Source organism: Leuciscus leuciscus (assembly GCF_965113295.1).
Source record: "Leuciscus leuciscus genome assembly, chromosome: 24".
Taxonomy (NCBI): domain Eukaryota; kingdom Metazoa; phylum Chordata; class Actinopteri; order Cypriniformes; family Leuciscidae; genus Leuciscus; species Leuciscus leuciscus.
This window is the reverse complement of record NC_138723.1, coordinates 31505314-31524818: the sequence shown is the minus strand read 5'-3', so window position 1 is coordinate 31524818 and position 19505 is coordinate 31505314. Positions and strand designations below refer to the sequence as shown.

Below are 19505 nucleotides of genomic sequence, written 5' to 3'. Positions count from 1 at the left end.
CAAAATAAGTGAGTTGTTGCTTAAAACAAGCAAGATTATCTGCTTTAAGATTATAAAATAATCATGTTTCTGTTTGAATTAAGTTGTTTTTTTGTTGTTTTTTTTACCCCATTGGCAGATAATTAGCTTTTTGTAAGCAACAACTCTTAATTTTGATTTCTCTCCCCAGAAAAGACATAATAATATATTATGTAATTTTCCTCATCTAGTAAAGCATCTTGATTTAAGAATGTTTAGATATTTGGACTGGAAACAAGACAAAAGTACTGCGTAAGTAAAGCATGTTTTGTAGTGTAGGGTGGTTTGTAATGTAAGCGCTGATGGACTGACCTCGCAGTGCTCCCTGTACAGCGTCTGAAGGGCTTTGACGTCCTCCAGGCCGATGTCTTCGATGTCTCCGAGGTCCAGCTCAACAAACTCCGGCAGAGCTCTGGACCCGTCTAACAGGGACATCACACAGGGACATTCAGGGGTGCGTTTCCCCAAAGCATCGTTCACAAGTTCTGTCGTTATCAGCAGTTCAACGAGTCTGTGTTTCCCGAAACCATCGTTCCAACGAACATTCGCAAACATCATCGCAGAGTTGTGTTCGGAACAACAGATCTAGATCTCGACCTTTTCATGACTCAATAAATCCTCATCTTGAGCAGAATAATCAAGCTGGCATTCAGGACAACCTGTGCCTTTTATTTAGAGTACATACAAATGTCATTTACGTCTTTTAGTTTGTTGAGAGATTTGAAGTGTAGCATGTGTGAACGAGCTCGAGTGTAAGAACGAGACTACGATTGAATCTGGAAATAACTCAGAGAAATAAGAAATATTCCTCAGATGCATGTCTGTAGTTTATAGCAAAACATCAAGCGTTAAAGGAGAACTCCGGTCAATTTTAACATTGAGCAAATTTTTTTGTAAATTTGGAGTGCTGTCAGTACAGAGTTACGGCGGTGTACGGGAAACACACCCCAGATCAGCTCTAAGACATGATGTGAGCTCGAGGTGTGTGTGTGTGTGTGTGTGTGTGTGTGTGTGGTTTACCCAGGAACTGCTGGTGGTGTTGGCTCTGAGCGATGAAGGTTTGCTCCGCTGCGCTGGGTGTGTGTTGCCCCCCGCTGGAGAAACTCTCCCCCGAAACACTGTCCATCTTCTGCACTGGCTTGAACCTGGAGACGGGACAAAAGAGATGCGTGATGAGCCGATGACTTCACTACCGGCCAAATGTTTGATTCCGAAAATATTATTCCAATGTAAATCATCTGTTTTCTATGTGAATATCTAGTAAAGTGTAATTTATTCCTGTGATCAAAGCTGAATTTTCAGCATCATTACTCCAGTCTTCAGTGTCACATGATCCTTCACAAATCATTCTAATATGAGGATTTGATGCTCAAGAAACATTTATGATTAATATTTTTATGGAAACCATGATACACTTTATTTTTCAGGATTCTTCACATAGAAAACAGCTGCTTTACATTGGAATAACATTTGTATTATTTCACTGTTTTTACTTTATTTCTGATCAAATAAATGCATTATTCCAAACTTTCATAAGTCGACAGCATTGCTGAGTATTTCCTCCTTAAAACTGCAGTGAACCAAAGACAGTCTCAAACACACGCTTTGAAATCGCTGGTGTTTCTGACGTCACAAACTACCTTGTAACCAATCAGATCAACGTGTGATCGTCAACCAGTGGATCTCTGAGCTGAGTGAGTGGAGGTGGGGCTCATTTGCATATTCATAGAGCCGCGTATACTAAATGAGGCGAGGGTGTCGAGTTACATTCAAGATATTTTAAGGCATGAAAACATTTTTTTCAAGGAAAAAAGTTTAAATATGTCATTTTGGTGATCAAAGATGAGTTTTAAGGGATGAAATAATAATAATAATGTTTATTTTTTATAGCGCCTTTCAAGAACCCAAGGTCGCTTCACAAAATAATACAAACATTTAATAATACTAATACAATACTAATACTAATACAAATAATTGAATACATTTCTATTTAATAGAAATGATTGACTACAGGGGGACTGAAATAAACAGCAGAAACTGCACATATGCTGCAGCTCGATGGAGACGAGACTAACCTCTGCTTCTGCTGGACGGGCTGCTGTCTCAGCGCCATGTACTGCATGTCCTCCTGCAACCGGTTCAGAGGAGAGTCCGGTTTCACACGGATCCCGTAATAATGATACTTCGAGTTCCCTCTAAACTCAAGAAGAGAAAACAAGACAACATGTGTTGATTAGGGCTGGGTATCGATTCAGATGTTCCGATTCGAGTCGATTTTGATTCGACTCAATGAATATAGATTTAATACAAATCCTATATTTATAAAAAAGAGCAGTGAACATAAGTTTACAAGTGGTTAATTTATAAAAAAGAATTTAAGAGCCACAAACCTGTATATTAAACTCTTTTTATTTTAGGTACATTAAAACAGAACCCAAATCTTTATTTCAAAAGCATACAATGAATGGACAGGATTTTGATGCAAGATGAAAAATTAATGCTGAAAATTGGACGAGTCAGAATAGTCGCACGCCTTGATCAAACAGGATCAGGTTATTTTATGTTTAAGATAAAACAAGCATAAAATCTCACAGCATTAGCTGTAACAGAGGCTGCGTACAATTTTAATGATACGACAGTCCCAATCATAGCTGTTAATGTTCTGCATTGATGTTTGATCGCGCTGAAGCTGAAGCTGAAGAGAACAAATACTCGTAAACTGAAGGACTTTTCTAGCGGGTTATTTAACTCAACGAAACGCATCCTATATGAGATTAATCAGATATTTATATTACATAAACTTAATATGACGACTTATATCTGCCCAAAATGACGTGAATGCACGAGCGAACTTGACTGTGCTGGTCAGAACGTGCAACCCCTGTTCTAGACGTGCTATTCCCACGACAACGCGCTGAAATGGCAACTAAACCCAGATAATTAATTTTATTACAATAGTGTTCTCATAATAATGGCATATATATAACGGTCCCAATCATAGTTATTAATGTGCATTGCTGTTTGAGCTGCGCACGCTAGAGATAAAGATGATCACCGGTGCAATGAAGCGCTTTACTGCATCATTACCGCAACCAAACGCATCCTATATGAGATTAATCAGATAAACAAACATATTACAACTTACAATGGCACAAAATGCTGCGAATGCTCGAGAACTTGACTGTGATTGTCATGAAGGCTTGACTCCATAGACACGCTATTACCGCCACAACGCGCTCGTCGTGCTGAAACACTGGCGAACAAGAGTTCACAACATTCTTTTACAGTCGTGTTCTCATTATAATGATATTAAGCTTATATGACAGATTTGCGCACTGAACTATATCTTCCTTTTCGAAGTGATTCCAATCATATCAAGCAATTCAAACCCATCATGGTGAACAGATCGCATCTGAAGAGTCTCAGCTGAAGGAAGTAAAAATAATCACTTTTAACGGCTTTAATATATCGGACAAATTTTCTTATCGGATCGATAAAGATAACATTAAAAATGACCATTTATCGGCCGATATCGATATGTGGTCGATATATATCGTGCATCCCTAACCCTCATATATATATACCATGGTCTGGGTGAATACTCGATTCTGATTGGCTGCAGGGTGTCCATTAAAAAGTGATAGAGGACACCTAGTAAAGGAGTTCTGGTGAAACTGACTGTTTACTAAATGCGCTGGCTACATCAGCTGTGAGTAACCATAGCAACTGGCAGTAAACTGAAGGCTTCTACGAGCTGAGCGGACTATAAATATCTCCGGTTGCTAAATAAACCGTCAGGCGTAACCAGGGAAACCAAGTTATTGTTTGTAAAAACTTAAGATTTCGATTGTAAAACTAATTAAAATATAAACTAATGTTTTAAAAATGTGTTATTTGGCAAGTGACCATGGTATAAGCGGGTTAATGCCCTTCGAGATGTCCATTGTATCTTTATTACATTCTTTATCGATAAAGATAACATTAAAAATGACAATTTATTGGCCGATATCGATATGTGGTCGATATATCGTGCATCCCTAACCCTCATATACCGTGAAATCGGTATAATTTAGAAAAATACCATGATATGGATTTTTGGTCATGCCGTCCAGCACTAGCAGATAGATAAATATGGAAGAAGAAAAAATGATTCGTGGCCTTTGAGAATCGATTTTGAATCGACCACATTCTGTAAAGTGTGTGTTTCTGCCCAGCCCTAGTGTTGATGAGGAGAGCTGGAGCTGTTACCGGGTTCCCAGGCGCCGGGTCCGCAGGCCCATGAAGATGGAGCGGATGAGCTTCCCGAAGGACGCGGCGTTGACCGGGTCCAGCTTCTGCTCCTGACAGTGGCGCAGGTAGTGGTTGTACAGGGTGGATCGGGGCAGACTCACGCCCTCAGCCGTCTCGTAGTTATCCAGCAGCCACTGCAGCTGTGAACAACACCGCTAAACACGTCACATAAACTCACACTTTACACTTCCTTAATGAAACTGCATCTCGAGTTTCTACGGAAGAAAGGAAGTCACAGGTTTTGGAATGACGTTGATCTATCCTGGTGTGTTTAATCGGTGCGTGACCTATAACCTCAGAACAAATCACTGAACATCTTGCAATATTTAACATAAAAGTCCATTCATGAAAAAATAACAAAAAAACAAACTTTACACTAAAATAGAACTTGCATGACCTAATAAATACGGTGCCATTTAAAAAGTCTGAGTCTGAAAATCTGGAAATAAACATTTTTAAGATTGTTTTTTGTATCGAATTTAAAGAATGCAAAGAAATGTTGTGAAGTAAATGAGTGTTATTGATCATGTGACTCTTTTAAACGGCACAGTATAACGGCCCGTTCACACCAAGAACGATGACGATAACGAAACATTAGTGTCTAGAATCACCAGAGGCTCCATTATACGATATTAGCATGATTTTTAAGCCATGCTACGATATACGATAAATTTGCAATAAAATATATTGATATTTTACCCTTTTTTCCAACTGCAAATGTCCCCAGAGGGAAACTGACCACACGTGTTTTATCTAATAAGATCAAGTTCTCGGTGTTCACTTTACATCTGCATATCAAACATTTTATTAAATACAAACGTTTGACACTCAATTCTATGCATTTAATTTTATAATACATAAGCAGTTTTCCACACAAAAAGAAAAGCCATAATGAACAATTTAAGGTGACACTATCACTCTCCTTTTCAGTTATGTACAATTACATAATTATGTCTATATATGTTAAACTAACAATATATAGTTTTAGGAAAATGCATAAATTTGCAATTAACAGATACTTAAATGCATATAACTTGGATGTTAGATGGAGTTATTTTGATTGTGAAATAGCCTATAACGTTTGATTTCAGATGAAAATCATCGTCTGTCGCTTTAAATGCTGGACCTCGTTAAAGCAGGATGGATTCTGATTGGCTGTCAGTGTTTTTATCGTTCATCAGCTGGAAAAACTAAAGTTCTGAAAGTGATTCCAAGTGATATCTCTGTTGCTATCGTTGTGCCGTGGACTTGCGTGATCATTAATCTCCTTGGTGTGAACGACCTTAAGAAAGAAAGTGAGAGAGAGCGAGCGAGTAACCCGTAGAGACAGAGAAAAGCGTAAAGTACCGAAGCAGAACGCTAGGAGACGTGCAAAGCCAAGCTGTGCGTGTTTGCAACTTACATGGCTGTTGAGCAGCGAACTTCTCTGACTGGATAAACCTTCAGACTTTTGGAGCGTCTCAATCGCCATTTCAATCTGATAGACCAAAGAGCAAAAGAATAAAGGAGAACAAAACAAAAAGAGGGGAAATCAAATGAAGGCAGTAGCGAAAGAGAGCTGTACTGAAACCAGAGATGAGCAGCAGAAACAGACCCGACTAAAGCATCCCAGCCACCAACACACACACACACACACACACACACACACACACACACACACACACACACACACAGTCCTCATGATCCAGCTTCTGTAAACCTTCACTCAGAGCTGAACATCTAAGCAATATTAAACTGATAATGAGGCCAAGTCTTCATATACAGACTTAGAGATTAAAGGTGTAATACACTGCTGGCAACATTAAATGTGGATGTCTGTGCTGTAGAAATCTGTGGAGGCCTGTTTCCACCACAGAATAACACATTTTAAAAGATAATTGCGACTTTTTATCTCAGAATTGCGTGATATAAAGTCAGAATTGTGAGATATAGAGTCACAATTGTGAGATATAGAGTCACAATTGTGTGTTATAAAGTCAAAATTGTATTATAAAGTCAGAATCATGAGTTTATATCTTACAATTCTGACCTTATATCTTGCAATTGTGAGATAAAAAGTCGCAATTATCTTTTAAAATGTGTTATTCGGTGGCAGAAACAAGCCTCCACAGACATCAGTGCTTCACGATTAAAGAAAAAGGGCTGTGAAGCTCCCAAAAAGGTTGGAGAACCTCAACACCCATAATGCACTGGGCCCGATCCGGCTGTCTGTGAGCGGGGATACAAAAATACAGAAGTTTTTATAAACTAAATGTTAATTTACATATTGTAACAACAATATTAAGGTGGTTGACAACATTAATGAAGCAATATAACTTTTTTTCTTCTTCTTCATAACATCCTATAATAAAGAAATCTAGGCCTAGATGTACATTGGCTCTGTTCCGAACCCTACATAGGGAATATTTTAAGACATCACATGATGCTCAAACATGCTGCGTTGGTTTGGACCAATCAAAAGGCAGCACTGCTTTATTTAAACTCGTGCTTTTAATGCTGAAAACGATCAGTAAAACAAACTATTGTACTCAGTATTTGAGCGTGCTGCTATCCACTTAATCTTTAATGTAGGAGCTTTAACAGCTTCCAGTTATTTTAGCCGTACAGAAGCAGTCCGTTATGCTGTCTGAGATCATATTTTAATATTTATATTGTAAACTAGTGCAAATAGTTTTACCGTTTACTGAACTAAAAACACTATAGTTTTTTAGAGCTGCTTTACAGCAGAACTCGAATGTCATATTTAATGAAGTTTGCATCATTATTTTCCTGTTTATTACAGTGAAGCTGCTCAGAAACAATCAGTCCTGAATCAAGCGCTGTAGAAATAAACATGACTTGACTTCTCCAGCTAATGACTCTGAAGTCATGCACGCGCACAGAAAATAGCTTACTTTCACATTAATAAAAATAAGGTAAAAAAATAACCCATTATCGCATAAAACGTTAATTTACTGTGATTGGTAACAGCCTGTGTAATTATTCAGATCGACAATTCATTTGAATGAATTAATTAAATTGAAGTATTTGAGTCAAAAGTGTGTTTAAGGCTCTTTATTTATTTTTGAAACTGGCTTTAATTATCATAAGCACATCTCAGATTAACCCCTGAGTTTAACCCTCAGATTTACCACAGAAATATGATCGTTCTTTTAAAAACTGCTTCTGAATCTCTCATGATGCTGGTGTTGGACAACTACTGGGTTCAATCTTTTCTGCAGCTTGTTTTCTTTCAACTAGAACAGGTTTCTGTATCTCGCCTCGATGATCTGAGCTCAAGCGCCTCAGAAAAAGTTCACCTCAAAACAACTTAATCTGAATAAAAAAAAAAATTAAATATGAAATAATGTGGTATTAATTAAATGTGAGTAGAAAAACGTTTTAATAATAAAAAAAGATTTAAATTAATCAATAAATTAAATAAGTCTAACTGTAGGGGGAAAATTATTTCACACATATTTATAATATAAATTTTCCACAATATAAATTGGGTTTTTATAAAAAAGAATAAATGGCTGCCTTTTCATGAGCTCACATCGATGAGGGCTAAAATCAATCAATCAATTAATCAGTTCCAAAAATCAATTAAATCTTGCCATAAAACTCAGTGATTTAAACCGGCCTTTTAATGACGGCACATTCATCAAGTTTGTATTTTATATCTTCCAGCGTCTTACTGTAAATCATAGTATTGTTTGTTTAATGTTGTTCTCCAAGATGACATTTGTGTTACGTTTGGATGATATAGATAAAATGTATTATTATTATTATTATTATTATAAATACAAAACCGATGCTAATTGAAAGAAAACAAGTTGACAAAAAGATTGAATCCAATATTTGGTGATTTATTTTGAAGTGCAACAAGAAGGGGTGAAAAAAAAAATCCCAAATAAGTATTAACTATCATTTTGGGGGAAAAGAAGATCCTCTCCGGGTGAAGTAACTGGAAGACAACAGGAGGGTATGCATGAGGGTTACAGGGACCCAAAAATCCTCATTTACTCTCTTGTAAGATGTTCCAGACCTGTATGAGTTTCTTCAAGATCCCTTTGAAGAACGTTGGCAACCAAACAGTTTCATTTCCTATCGACTTCCATAGTATTTGTGTATCTGTCCTACGGAGGTCAGTGGGGTCAGCAACTGTCTGATTATGTTCATGAACTCGTACAGGTGTGGAACAGCTTGAGGTCGCGCCAGTAAATGAGGATTGGTGTGTGCCTGTCCCTTTAAGTGCAGGGTTGGGGAAGTTACTTTTAAAAGTAATGCATTACAACATTGCGTTACTCCCCCAAAAAAGTAACTAATTGCGTTACTTAGTTGCGTTTTATGAAAAGAAATGCGTTACATCAATTTTGCGTTACTTTTTCTCACCTAAATTCTGAAATTGCATTTGACTGTTTTCATTCATTCTGAGGAATACTGACATTTTGTTGTGAATTGAAAAAGTAATGCGTTACTTTACTAGTTACTTGAAAAGGTAATCTGATTACATGATTACGTGTAATGAGTGCGATGTGATTGGTGCTCACCGTGGCGGGGGAGGCTCTGGTGGTCTGAGCTGCGGAGTGAGGGGCGGAGCCATCCATGGAGTTTCCTCCAATCAGATAAGCTCCAGAGCTGCTGATGATCTGGCCTCCTGATAGGCCCATTCCCAGAGCACCGTTCCCGTTCCCGTTGTTAGCCATGCTGTGATTGGTCACCACTGCGCTCACCTGACCCGAGCTGCCTTGCGTGTCGAAGTAGTTCCCGCCGCTGTTCTGGTTGTACAGCTGCGGTTCTGAATATGAATACGTCCGTCTGCCAATAAAACAAGAACATGCGCTGCTTTTTACACTCTCATTGGCAAATCATTGGCTGCCCTTAACCTTCCCTAAAGAGCTTTACACTGTGTCGTAACTACACACGACGCCAAAAACCTCTTCTCCATGTGGATCAGAGTGTGTGTCCTAACCAGACGCGACGGCGACACGCGACGATTCTATATTAGAAACGGTTTCTATATTTCTGTGACGTCGCACTGGAACAACAAACACAAAGTGTGGCGATGATAATCTCAGGGACTGTTTATGTGCTTTATTTAATGTTAAAAGCGTGTCATGTGACTCTGAATATCATTTAGTGCTCCAGCTTTGTGGCTGTAAAAGCAACATTTGTTTCCTGGGAAAAAACTGTCTAGCGTGAGGAACCTTGGTGTCATTTTTGACTCGGAGCTTAAATTTGACCGGCAAATAAATGCTGTTGTTAAGAATAGTTTCTTCCATCTTAGATCACTATCCAAATTGAAATCTATCCTTTCTTTTGACGATATGGAGAAGGTTGTTCATGCCTTTGTGTCATCCCGTTTGGATTATTGCAATGTGTTGTATTTGGGTGTGAGTCAGGCTTCACTCTCCCGTTTGCAACTCGTTCAGAACTCAGCTGCTAGACTTTTAACCGGTACTAAGAAAAGAGAGCACATTACTCCGGTGTTAATTAAACTACATTGGTTACCTATACGCTACAGAATTCAATATAAAGCGTTGTTGTATGTTTTTAAGTCTCTGCATGGCATAGCACCTGAGTATGTTACTGATTTAATCAGCCGCTGTCAATCCAGTAGATCTCTGCGCTCAAATGATCAATTGCTTCTCATGGTTCCGCGATCCCGTTTAAAATGTAAAGGTGATCGGGCATTCTCTGTTGCAGCTCCAAGGCTCTGGAATGACCTTCCTCTGTCTGTAAAAACGTGTCCTTCATTGGGTGTTTTTCAGAGTGCGCTTAACTTATTTGTTTTCTTTAGCATTTGATAATGCTTTGTAAGTTGTGTGTCAAATGTTTGCATTGGTTTTATGTTTTTGTTTTATTTTCTCTTTTATAACTTCTGTACAGCACTTTGGTTCCACTTGTGGTGTTGAAAGTGCTTTATAAATAAAGTTGAGTTGAGTTGAGTAAAAGCAACAGTGGATAATTCACCTCAGATCTTGAAATTAAACAAATGGAAACAAGAACGTTCAAACTGTGAACAAACAAGTGTATTCTTTGACAAAGATTGTTTTAGTAACTCAGTAGCCTATGTATTTTTAACAATGTTTAAATGGTGTAATATTTGTGAGTTTGATTATGTACTTATCCATTTCCTTGTGAGTGCCGTCAAGATTACTCTCTGGTGCAGCGAGACTCCGCCCACACGCTGTTCTGATTGGCTGTGGGTTTTGATTGATTTGTACGAATCTCGCAGTCGCGTCACTTCTAGTGTCGACAGACAAATTATTTGTCGCTGGAATCTTATCGCGTCTGGTTAGGAGGCGGTGTTACACCGCGCGCTGTCTCAGAAGAGCAGGAAATATTTGAAAGGATCCTTTCCATCCGGGACATCAGTTATTTGAATTGCCGTCTGATAAACGTTTTAGGTCCATCAAATCGCGGACCAATAGACTCAAGAACAGTTTCTACCCCAGCACCATACGAGAGTTGAACACTGCCAGGACGCACGCACGCAATTGAGATTTATACATCATCTGAAAGCTGAATAAAGAAGCTTTTCATTGATGTGTGGTTTGTTATGATAGAACAATATTTGGTCGAGATACAACTATTGTAAATCTGGAATCTGAGGGTGCAGAAAAATCGAAACATTGAGAAAATCTCCTTTAAAGTTGTTCATTTATGTTCACGATTGTGCTGCATTCACTCACACAAATATATATTTTTTATATATATTTATAGTAGGAAATTTACAAAATATCAAAATATTACATGATCTTTACTTAATATCCTCATGATTTTTGGCATAAAAGAAAAATCTTTAATTTTGACCCAGGCAATGTATTGTTGGCTATTGCCACAGATATACCCGTGCGACTCGAGACTGGGTTTGTGGTCCAGGGTCACACATAAGGTGAACAACACCCCCCATATATCTCAGTGTGTCTATATGTTTACACTATTCAAATTTGGTGACATCCAAATTTGTGTGCATGATATTGCACACAATGAAGGAGAGATAAGAGCAACAACCTCTCCTTCATTGTGTGCAATATCATGCAGTACTCGTTATTATATTTCTGTGCAACATGTGACCGTTCGCCTAGCTTGCACTGGTTTTGTGTGTATTGTTTTGTACAGTTTTTGCATTGTATTGATTATGGCATATTGTTTATTGACGTATTGTACTGTATATTGGTATCGTATTGTTTCTTTAAAATTCAACTTAAATTGTATTCATTTAAATGAGATGTGTAGTCAGCACAGGTATATGTGATGCACTGTAAGTATTGCTCCAGTTTCGCTGTACCTTCATATAGTGACAGAGAAGAATCTTGAATGATTTCTGGCATGTTCATCTCTATATCGGCGCGCACGCTTTTCTTTAATTGACTCGAGAAACATAATAAGTCGTGTTTTGATGAGTTCCCATCCTTTCATCTTCAGGTGAGAGTGCTGTTTCCATGGATACAGAAATCACCAAAGCATAACTGTTTTATGGAGAACATTGCTTTTGATTGCCATTCTGATGCATGCTTTCTCCATTCGGCTGATGACATGTTATTTATAATAGCCAATTTAAAAGATCTTGGCTTCTTGCGGAGCTAATGTCTAAATATGAAGGAGAGAACAGAAGCACTTCAGGTGTCTTCTGCCATGCAGCTCGCCGTGTCTTCACCACTTGTTGATACTTGTGGTCATTTTCAGATGACTGAACACCCTCGAGTCTCAGTGACGCACAGTTCGCCTCTAAACACGACAGTCAAGTGCATGAAGTGTTCGACACCACACACTTCATTTTTTGGGTTAATTAAGAGCATCATCCGGGTATTTAAACACACTTATTCTATTTGGAGTGAACACACTAATCACTATTATACTACAAAACATCATAGAATAGTGCATAAGTATGACCACATTATATCTTTATGGTTATTGTTGAGAATGGGCCTTTATTTTGCACTGTTTTGATGTGCGTGCGTTACAGGGATAGTTCACCCAAACACTTAAAATCTGTCATTTATTCACCCTCATGTTGTTCCAAACTAGTATGACTAGTAAGATAGAGTAATGGTAACCAAACAGTTCTATTTCCCATTGAAAAAAAGAACAATGGAAGTCAATGGGAATGAAACCAGATCATATATAATGTCCTTCTCGCCTCTGAAAGGTCATTATATTTCGTCTGGATTTTCCCGCTCTGTGGTTTTTACAGCCATTTCCGATTGAAATACATTGATTTGTTAGTGTGAGTGATGAACAGCGTCATGTTAACCGTTTCAAGATGGCGGACGCATTGAATGTGGAATCTATGTATGAAACTTTTTTTTATTTTAAATATCATCTTTTGTGATTCTACAGAAGACAGAAGTGCACACAGGTTTTGAATGACATGAGGGCGAGTAAATTATGACAGAAATTTCATTTTTAGGTGCACTGTTTAAAGGGGTGGTTGATTTATGATTTGACTTTTCTAACTGTAGTTAGTGTGTAGTGTTGCTGTTTGAGCATAAACAACATCTGCAAAGTTACGACGCTCAAAGTTCAAAGCAAAGGGAGAGATTTACTTTTACAGAAATCGCTTTTTAAGGACTACAACAAACGGCTGGTAGAGACTACACCACATTCCTCCCGGGTTAGTGACATCACCAACCCTAGAATTTACATAAACCCCGCCCCCGGACACGATTTATAGATTATCAAGGCAGAATATGCTAATCAATGTCTAGAAGATAACTACACATCAGCTACATAAACTCATCAACTAACCATTCAGAAATATCCTGTTGCTTCTACATGTTGTCACTTCTTCTTGAGTCTCTCCATAATTGTCTGACTCCGGTTTGAACATAAAAGGCTAAAAGTGTGTGAGGTAAAATTACACCAGCTCTTGAAGCTCCGCCCCCTGTGCCGGGAGCAGCAGCTCATTTGCATTTAAAGGGACACACACAAAAACGGTGTGTTTTTGCTCACCCTCAAAAAGTGACAATTTTAACATGCTATATAAAAATATCTGTGGGGTATTTTGAGCTAAACCTTCACACACACACTCTGGGGACATCAGAGACTTATTTTACATCTTGTGAAAAGGGCATTATACCACCCCTTTAAAGTCCTATGCGAGAACATGTGTTTGAGATGAAACACTCACATGGTTCCATTGGTGTAAACGCTGTTGTTCTCCTCCTGAACGTACTGCACCTGTGCTTGATACACATGCTGGACCTGTTGAACAGTCTGCGCCTGAAACACACCATCACATCTCAATAAACACTCAGGAAGACAGAAGTGTGTTCATTAGCAGCTAATGGACCCTTTCACATCTCCATGCGTCTCAGAAGCAGAAGTTGTTAGACACCAATTTTATAGTGCAAAAGGAAAAAAAATACATTATAGCGTTTCTATTGCTTTACAAAAGAGGAAAATATGGATATCGATTACGATAGTCAGACGAGAGAAAGATGTTGAGTTTGATCTCAGACATTAGCAAGAGTTTGCTGCATCTTAATGCCAAGGTAAGAAAACACAGAGTATAGTGTTATAAATGTACATAAAATCTTATGTGAATGAAAATATAAAAAACATTACTAGTGTTACATGTTATTAAAGGGATAGTTCACTTTGAAATTAAATTTTGGTATGTTTTAGCTTACCTCAAGGGCATCCAAGATGTAGGTGTCTTTTTTTCCGCAGTAGTTTCAATTTTGATATTTTTAGGTCAAACCGTTCTTGTCTGTCAGTCATATAATGCAGGTCTATGGTCACTGTCTCAAAGAGCAAGCACAGAGTCCAAATTAAAACAATACTCCATCGTCCAAATTAAACAATTCCCCATCGTAAGTACACATTGATGGCCTAAGACACGAAACGAGTGGTTTGTGTGAGAAAACGAACAGTATTTATATCGTTTTTACTTCTTGAACACAGCTGCGTCCAAATGATCTGAGAGCGCGGGCGGGTATAGATATATACACTAGATGTCGCATTGGCTACGGTTTCGCAGTAATCACAGTAATCAAAATTGAAACTACTGCGGAAAAAAAGACACCTACATCTTGGATGCCCTTGAGGTAAGCTAAAACATACTAACATTTTATTTCAAAGTGAACTATCCCTTTAACTGTTGAAACACGTCACAGTCGTGAAGAGTCCATAAGCTGTCAAAAGAATTTAAAATGTAAATTCTGTCATCATTTACTCGCAATAATGTTGTTTCAAACCTGTATTAGTTTCTCTCTACCGCTGAACACAGAAGAAGAGAGTGAAGAATGTTGGTAATCGAGCGGTTGACGGTAGCCAGTGACTTCCATAGTTGCCGTCAACTGTTTGATTACCGACATTCTTCACTCTCTTCTTCTGTGTTCAGCGGTAGAGAGAAACTAATACAGGTTTGAAACAACATTATTGCGAGTAAATGATGACAGAATTTACATTTTTGGGTGAACTTTCCCTTAAAGGTGCATTGCGCAAGTCTCTGAGTTTTTGCAGAACTATGCCCCCTCTGGCGGCAAGCGAAACTGCAACCAGAGGTGTGCACGCTCACGGATTACACATTTTACGCATCGTCATTTATTGTCATATATTGGCCGTATCAGACATTAGAGAATGGGATATATCTTACCATTTTATCAAGAAAAAAGCCAACTGAGGATCCCGTTTGAGCCCTAGAGCAGACCGGAGATCTCTCCATTTGTTGAAAGCCTTCCCTATGTTTACTCGCGTCTTAGTCCGACGCCTGTCTGACTCCAATTTGGCCCTTTTGGTTGCACTAGACAAAAGTTTTCTTTTTTTATCTTACGTGGAGTTTGTGTTGATGTTTGAAATGAACTACAAGCCGGTCTCTTAGAATCCATCTTCTACGGAGAATGGCGGCGAATACACAAACCTGCCAGACATAGCCAGGTGAGGGTGCCGTGAACGCGCATGACGTCACGCCCAGTCTAAAATTCCGACCCGAATCCCTCTTATTTATTTTACTGTACAGGATTATAGAGACAATCGCAGTGATCAGAGAAGGGCTCATTCAGCCCATCAGGCAATTGTTTAAGCATGTATGGGTTAGAAAACGGGTATTTTTAACATGAAAAGTTGCGCAATGCACCTTTAAGACTGGCCAGTTGATTCCATAGAAACATAGATTGGTGTGATCTGAATGCGTCTGATTTCCCCTTGACTCACTGCAGTGTGCGTGTGCGTGCGTGCGTGTGTGTGCGTGTGTGTGTGTCACCTGCTGAGACGCCCCCTGCTGGCCGCTGACTGCACAGGTACGCTGGTCTAGAGTGTGTATGTATGTGTGTGTGTGGGTGTGTGTGTGTGCGTGTGTCACCTGCTGAGACGCCCCCTGCTGGCCGCTGACTGCAGGCTGCACAGGTACACTGGTCTGGAGTGTGTGCATGTGTGTGTGTGTGTGTGTGTGTGTGTGTGTGTGTGTGTGTATCACCTGCTGAGACGCCCCCTGCTGGCCGCTGACTGCCGGCTGCACAGGTACGCTGGTCTGGAGTGTGTTGGACGAGGAGTCAGCGCCGGCCTCGGGGGTCTGCATGGCGCCTGAGGAACACACACAATCACATCATTAACACTCTCCGAAACAACACCATCCACATTTCACACACTGCAGGACAGTGTGGCTTTATATGAGGCTTGCTACAACAGTAGGTGTTACTGGTGTTCAGAAGCAACACCAGTTACCTCACTTGCCCACCGTGGCAGACACTACAATTAAAAACTGAAGGTGTCTGCTTAATAACTTGTGAGTCGAGCGAGAGTCTCAGCACAGATCAGCAGCAGGAGTCAGAGTTCAGCACGAGAGTGAGGAGCTGAAGATGATGGAGGAATGTCTGGTGTCAAAGTGAAATGTAATATCGCCTATTTAAGCGTATTTGTCATTGTACTGTTTTGTTGTTGTGTTTTTCATTAAGAATAATAGGCTAATGAACTCAAAATTCAAGCAATCCGCCCCAGAATTGGCCCTGTTGGCACCGTATTACCGGTGATGTCACATGTCGATTAACCAGTGGGAAAATAATCTACTTTATATAGTTGTTTTTTCTTTCTCATTTTAGTTAAAGTTTTTACTAAACAAGGCAGATTAGCGTGAGAGCGCAATTCCAAAACAGCGCCGCTGGGATTGGAGAGTTCTGCTTGTGATCTACTGACGACACGCAGATGAATGTACACAAACACAGTCAGATCATCTCCATAATGACCAATGCAATCTACCAGGAAGCGTCTGGTTTAAGACGTGTTTTTTGGGGCTGTAAATAATGGCACAAACACCAGCACACTGACCAGCGCAAACTTTAGTGTGATTCATTTCAAAACTCTCCTCCCATAAAATACTGCGTCTGAAAGGGAAACTCCTACAAATGCATATGCAATAATGTCGGCAGCAGAAATAACCCGTCCACGCCTTTTCAGTGCTCTTTTCACTGTGTGTCTTTAGTCTTTAGCCAGCAGCCATATCACCCTGTAGCCCAAGACTGGTTGCCCACTGAAGCTAAGCAGGGCTGAGCCTGGTTAGTACCTGGATGGGAGACTCCTGAGAAAACCAGGTTGCTGCTGGAAGAGGTGTTAGTGAGGCCAGCAGGGGGCGCTCACCCTGTGGTCTGTGTGGGTCCTAACACCCCAGTGTAGTGACGGGGACACTATACTGTCAAAGAGCACCGTCCTTCGGATGAGACGTTAAACCGAGGTCCTGACTCTCTGTGGTCATTAAAAATCCCAGTATGTCCTTCAAAAAAGAGAAGGGGTGTAACCCCGGTGTCCTGGACTAATTTGCCCCTTGGCCTCTGTCCATCATGGCCTCCTAATCATCCTCATATACTGATTGGCTTCATCACTGTCTCCTCTCCACCAGTAAGCTGGTGTGTGGTGGGCGTTCTGGCGCAGTATGGCTGCCGTCGCATCATCAGGTGGAGCTGCTCATTGGTGGTGGTTGAGGAGATTCCCCCTTTCATGTAAAGCGCTTTGAGTGCCGAGAAAAGCGCTATATAAATGTAATGAATTATTAATCCTGACAGTAGTTTTTTAACGGCAAGAGAGGGTTTGCGCTGGCACAAGCTTTTAGTAAATCTGACACTTGGTATTTGTTTTCATGATTAATGTTGAGTTTTTGTACATGCCTATAGTTTCCATTTATTTTAGTACATAAACTACATTTAAAATGAGCTCAAATCAAATACGTTTTTAATAGTTTTATTTCATATATATGTTTTAATGGTTTTTGTTTCAGCTAACACTGCGCAGTGTCATCTTAGTGTAATATTTTGAAGTACCTTTATTTATATATTTTTAGTTAGGTTAATTTTGTTTAATTTTTACTCATTCCGTTTTGTGCTTTTGTCATTTTATAAATTGTATATCTTTTTAAAATATTTCTATTTAGGTTTAATTTATTTTATTTTAATTTCAGTTTTACTTTTTTTTTTATTTCCAGTTAGTAGTTATAGAGCTTCAACTTAAACTTTCAGTCTGGTTTAGTGTAGGGATAATTCAGCCCAAAATGAAAACTAACTCCTAATTTACTCACCCTGGTGTTGTAATAATGCCGTATGCCCTTCTTTTGATTATGGGCCTCAAAAGGAGTTTGAATGTTTTTTTCAATGTCCTGACGTAGGATGTATGACCCAGGCGTAGCGTAAAGCCAAGGTGAGAACTGACGAATGTAGAGCAAAACAAAACGCTGGACACAAGTTAGAAATCTAACGGCCCGTTCACACCAAGGACGATAACAATAACGGTAAAGATAAAGATACAGCCTAGTTCTAAAAATCATTCTCAATATTAAAGAATTACCACAACTATAACGATATCGAGAAATGATGAGCCCCTAATTTAAGAGCGACAGACGACATTGTGGAGAAGGTAATCGCCGAGGTCCAGGTAAACCCAGCACTGTTTGACAAGTCGAGCCGCTTCTCAAAAACATGGATCTGGAAAACCATTGTTCACAGCGTCTGAATAAACAGTGAGAAGTTTACCTCAGGTGTCCAGCGCTCGTTCCCACAACACTGTCTTGCTTCCTCTGAAGTCGCGGTGGAAAGACTAGGTGTTGTCTTACTCCACTAAATTGACTACGTCAGATAAATTCTGTTAGATTATTAGATCGATTGCACTAGCTTGACTGGAGATGGCATGCTGAGGATATCTGTAATGCAGCAGGAACAGCAAAAACATGTTCATGACATTCTACACACAAACCACAGCGCGCGAGCTTAGAAGAAACAGACCGTTAGCGTTCGCTGGTGTGGACGCAAATATAGTTATAGTCTTGGTGTGAACGGCCCTCAAAAAGAGAAGTTTTAAATAAAAATGTCAGAGGATTTGGATATAAGAGAAGAGGATCGGGTCAGAGGTCACCCTACCGCTAGAACTCGACTCAAACCCACCGCTTCTCTTCAGGAGGCCTTTATTAACCCGCTGGAGGCGTATGGATTACTTTTATGATGGATGGATGTGCTTTTTGGAGCTTAAAGGTCCTGTATTATGCCCCTTTTCACAAGATGTAAAATAAGTCTCTGATGTCCCCAGAGTGTGTATGTGAAGTTTCAGCTCAAAATACCCAACAGATCATTTTTTACAGCATGTTTAAATTGTCATTTTTTGGGGCTCAGAAAAACGTGCTGTTTTAGTGTGTGCCCTTTAAATGCAAATAAGCTGCTGCTGGACGACCCAGAGGGCGGAGCTTCATGAGCTCGCGCTCAGTCTCTCAGGACAATCTCATCTCACGGAATGATGATAATATCAGAAACTCTCAGTAACGGTGTTCATTTCGAGTCGGACAATAATGCCTACAGAGTCAGAGTGCTGTATAGAGATGAAACAGGTATAGTTTAGTAGTTTAATTATGGTTATTATAACGTATTTGTCATCTGCTTGTATGTATCCATTATTTATTAATAGCCTACAAGTCTGCTGTTTCGGACCAGGTCCGAATGATGATCAAACATATACTGATGAGTTTAATAAAGTTTATTGTACATCACACAAAAGATGAAGCATCAGTTTGACTTCAGAAAATCACCGTAAGAGCTGAGTAAACAAAGTAAGTTATAAGAAGTGCGCAAGTACATAAACGAATTTCGGTAGAGTTGAGGGAGCATTCCTGTGGGCGTCATTAAAGAAGGAAGTAGAGGGATGTAGTCCAAACGAGCCGTTCGATGTAGGCGACTTCTGTTAAATAAAATATCTCGCTTGGCATTGAACTTTGAGCTTTATAATTTTTCAGATAT

General features: G+C 39.4%; 1 protein-coding gene across 3 annotated transcripts in view; it reads right to left on the bottom strand.

Annotated features, from left to right (window-relative positions):
* rfx3 (regulatory factor X, 3 (influences HLA class II expression)) overlaps positions 1–19505 on the bottom strand; it is a 49195-nt gene that overhangs the window by 12584 nt on the left and 17106 nt on the right. Inside the window, exons 2-9 of one of the 3 annotated variants that reach the window (XM_082158638.1) lie at positions 15716–15822; positions 13427–13518; positions 8841–9108; positions 5711–5785; positions 4267–4448; positions 2094–2213; positions 1039–1163; positions 331–440 (exon numbers count right to left, since the gene is read on the bottom strand). In XM_082158638.1, the coding sequence (XP_082014764.1) occupies positions 331–440; positions 1039–1163; positions 2094–2213; positions 4267–4448; positions 5711–5785; positions 8841–9108; positions 13427–13518; positions 15716–15817 (1074 nt within the window). In that variant the 5' untranslated portion in view covers positions 15818–15822. The other 2 variants (XM_082158639.1, XM_082158640.1) reach the window with 2 other exon arrangements.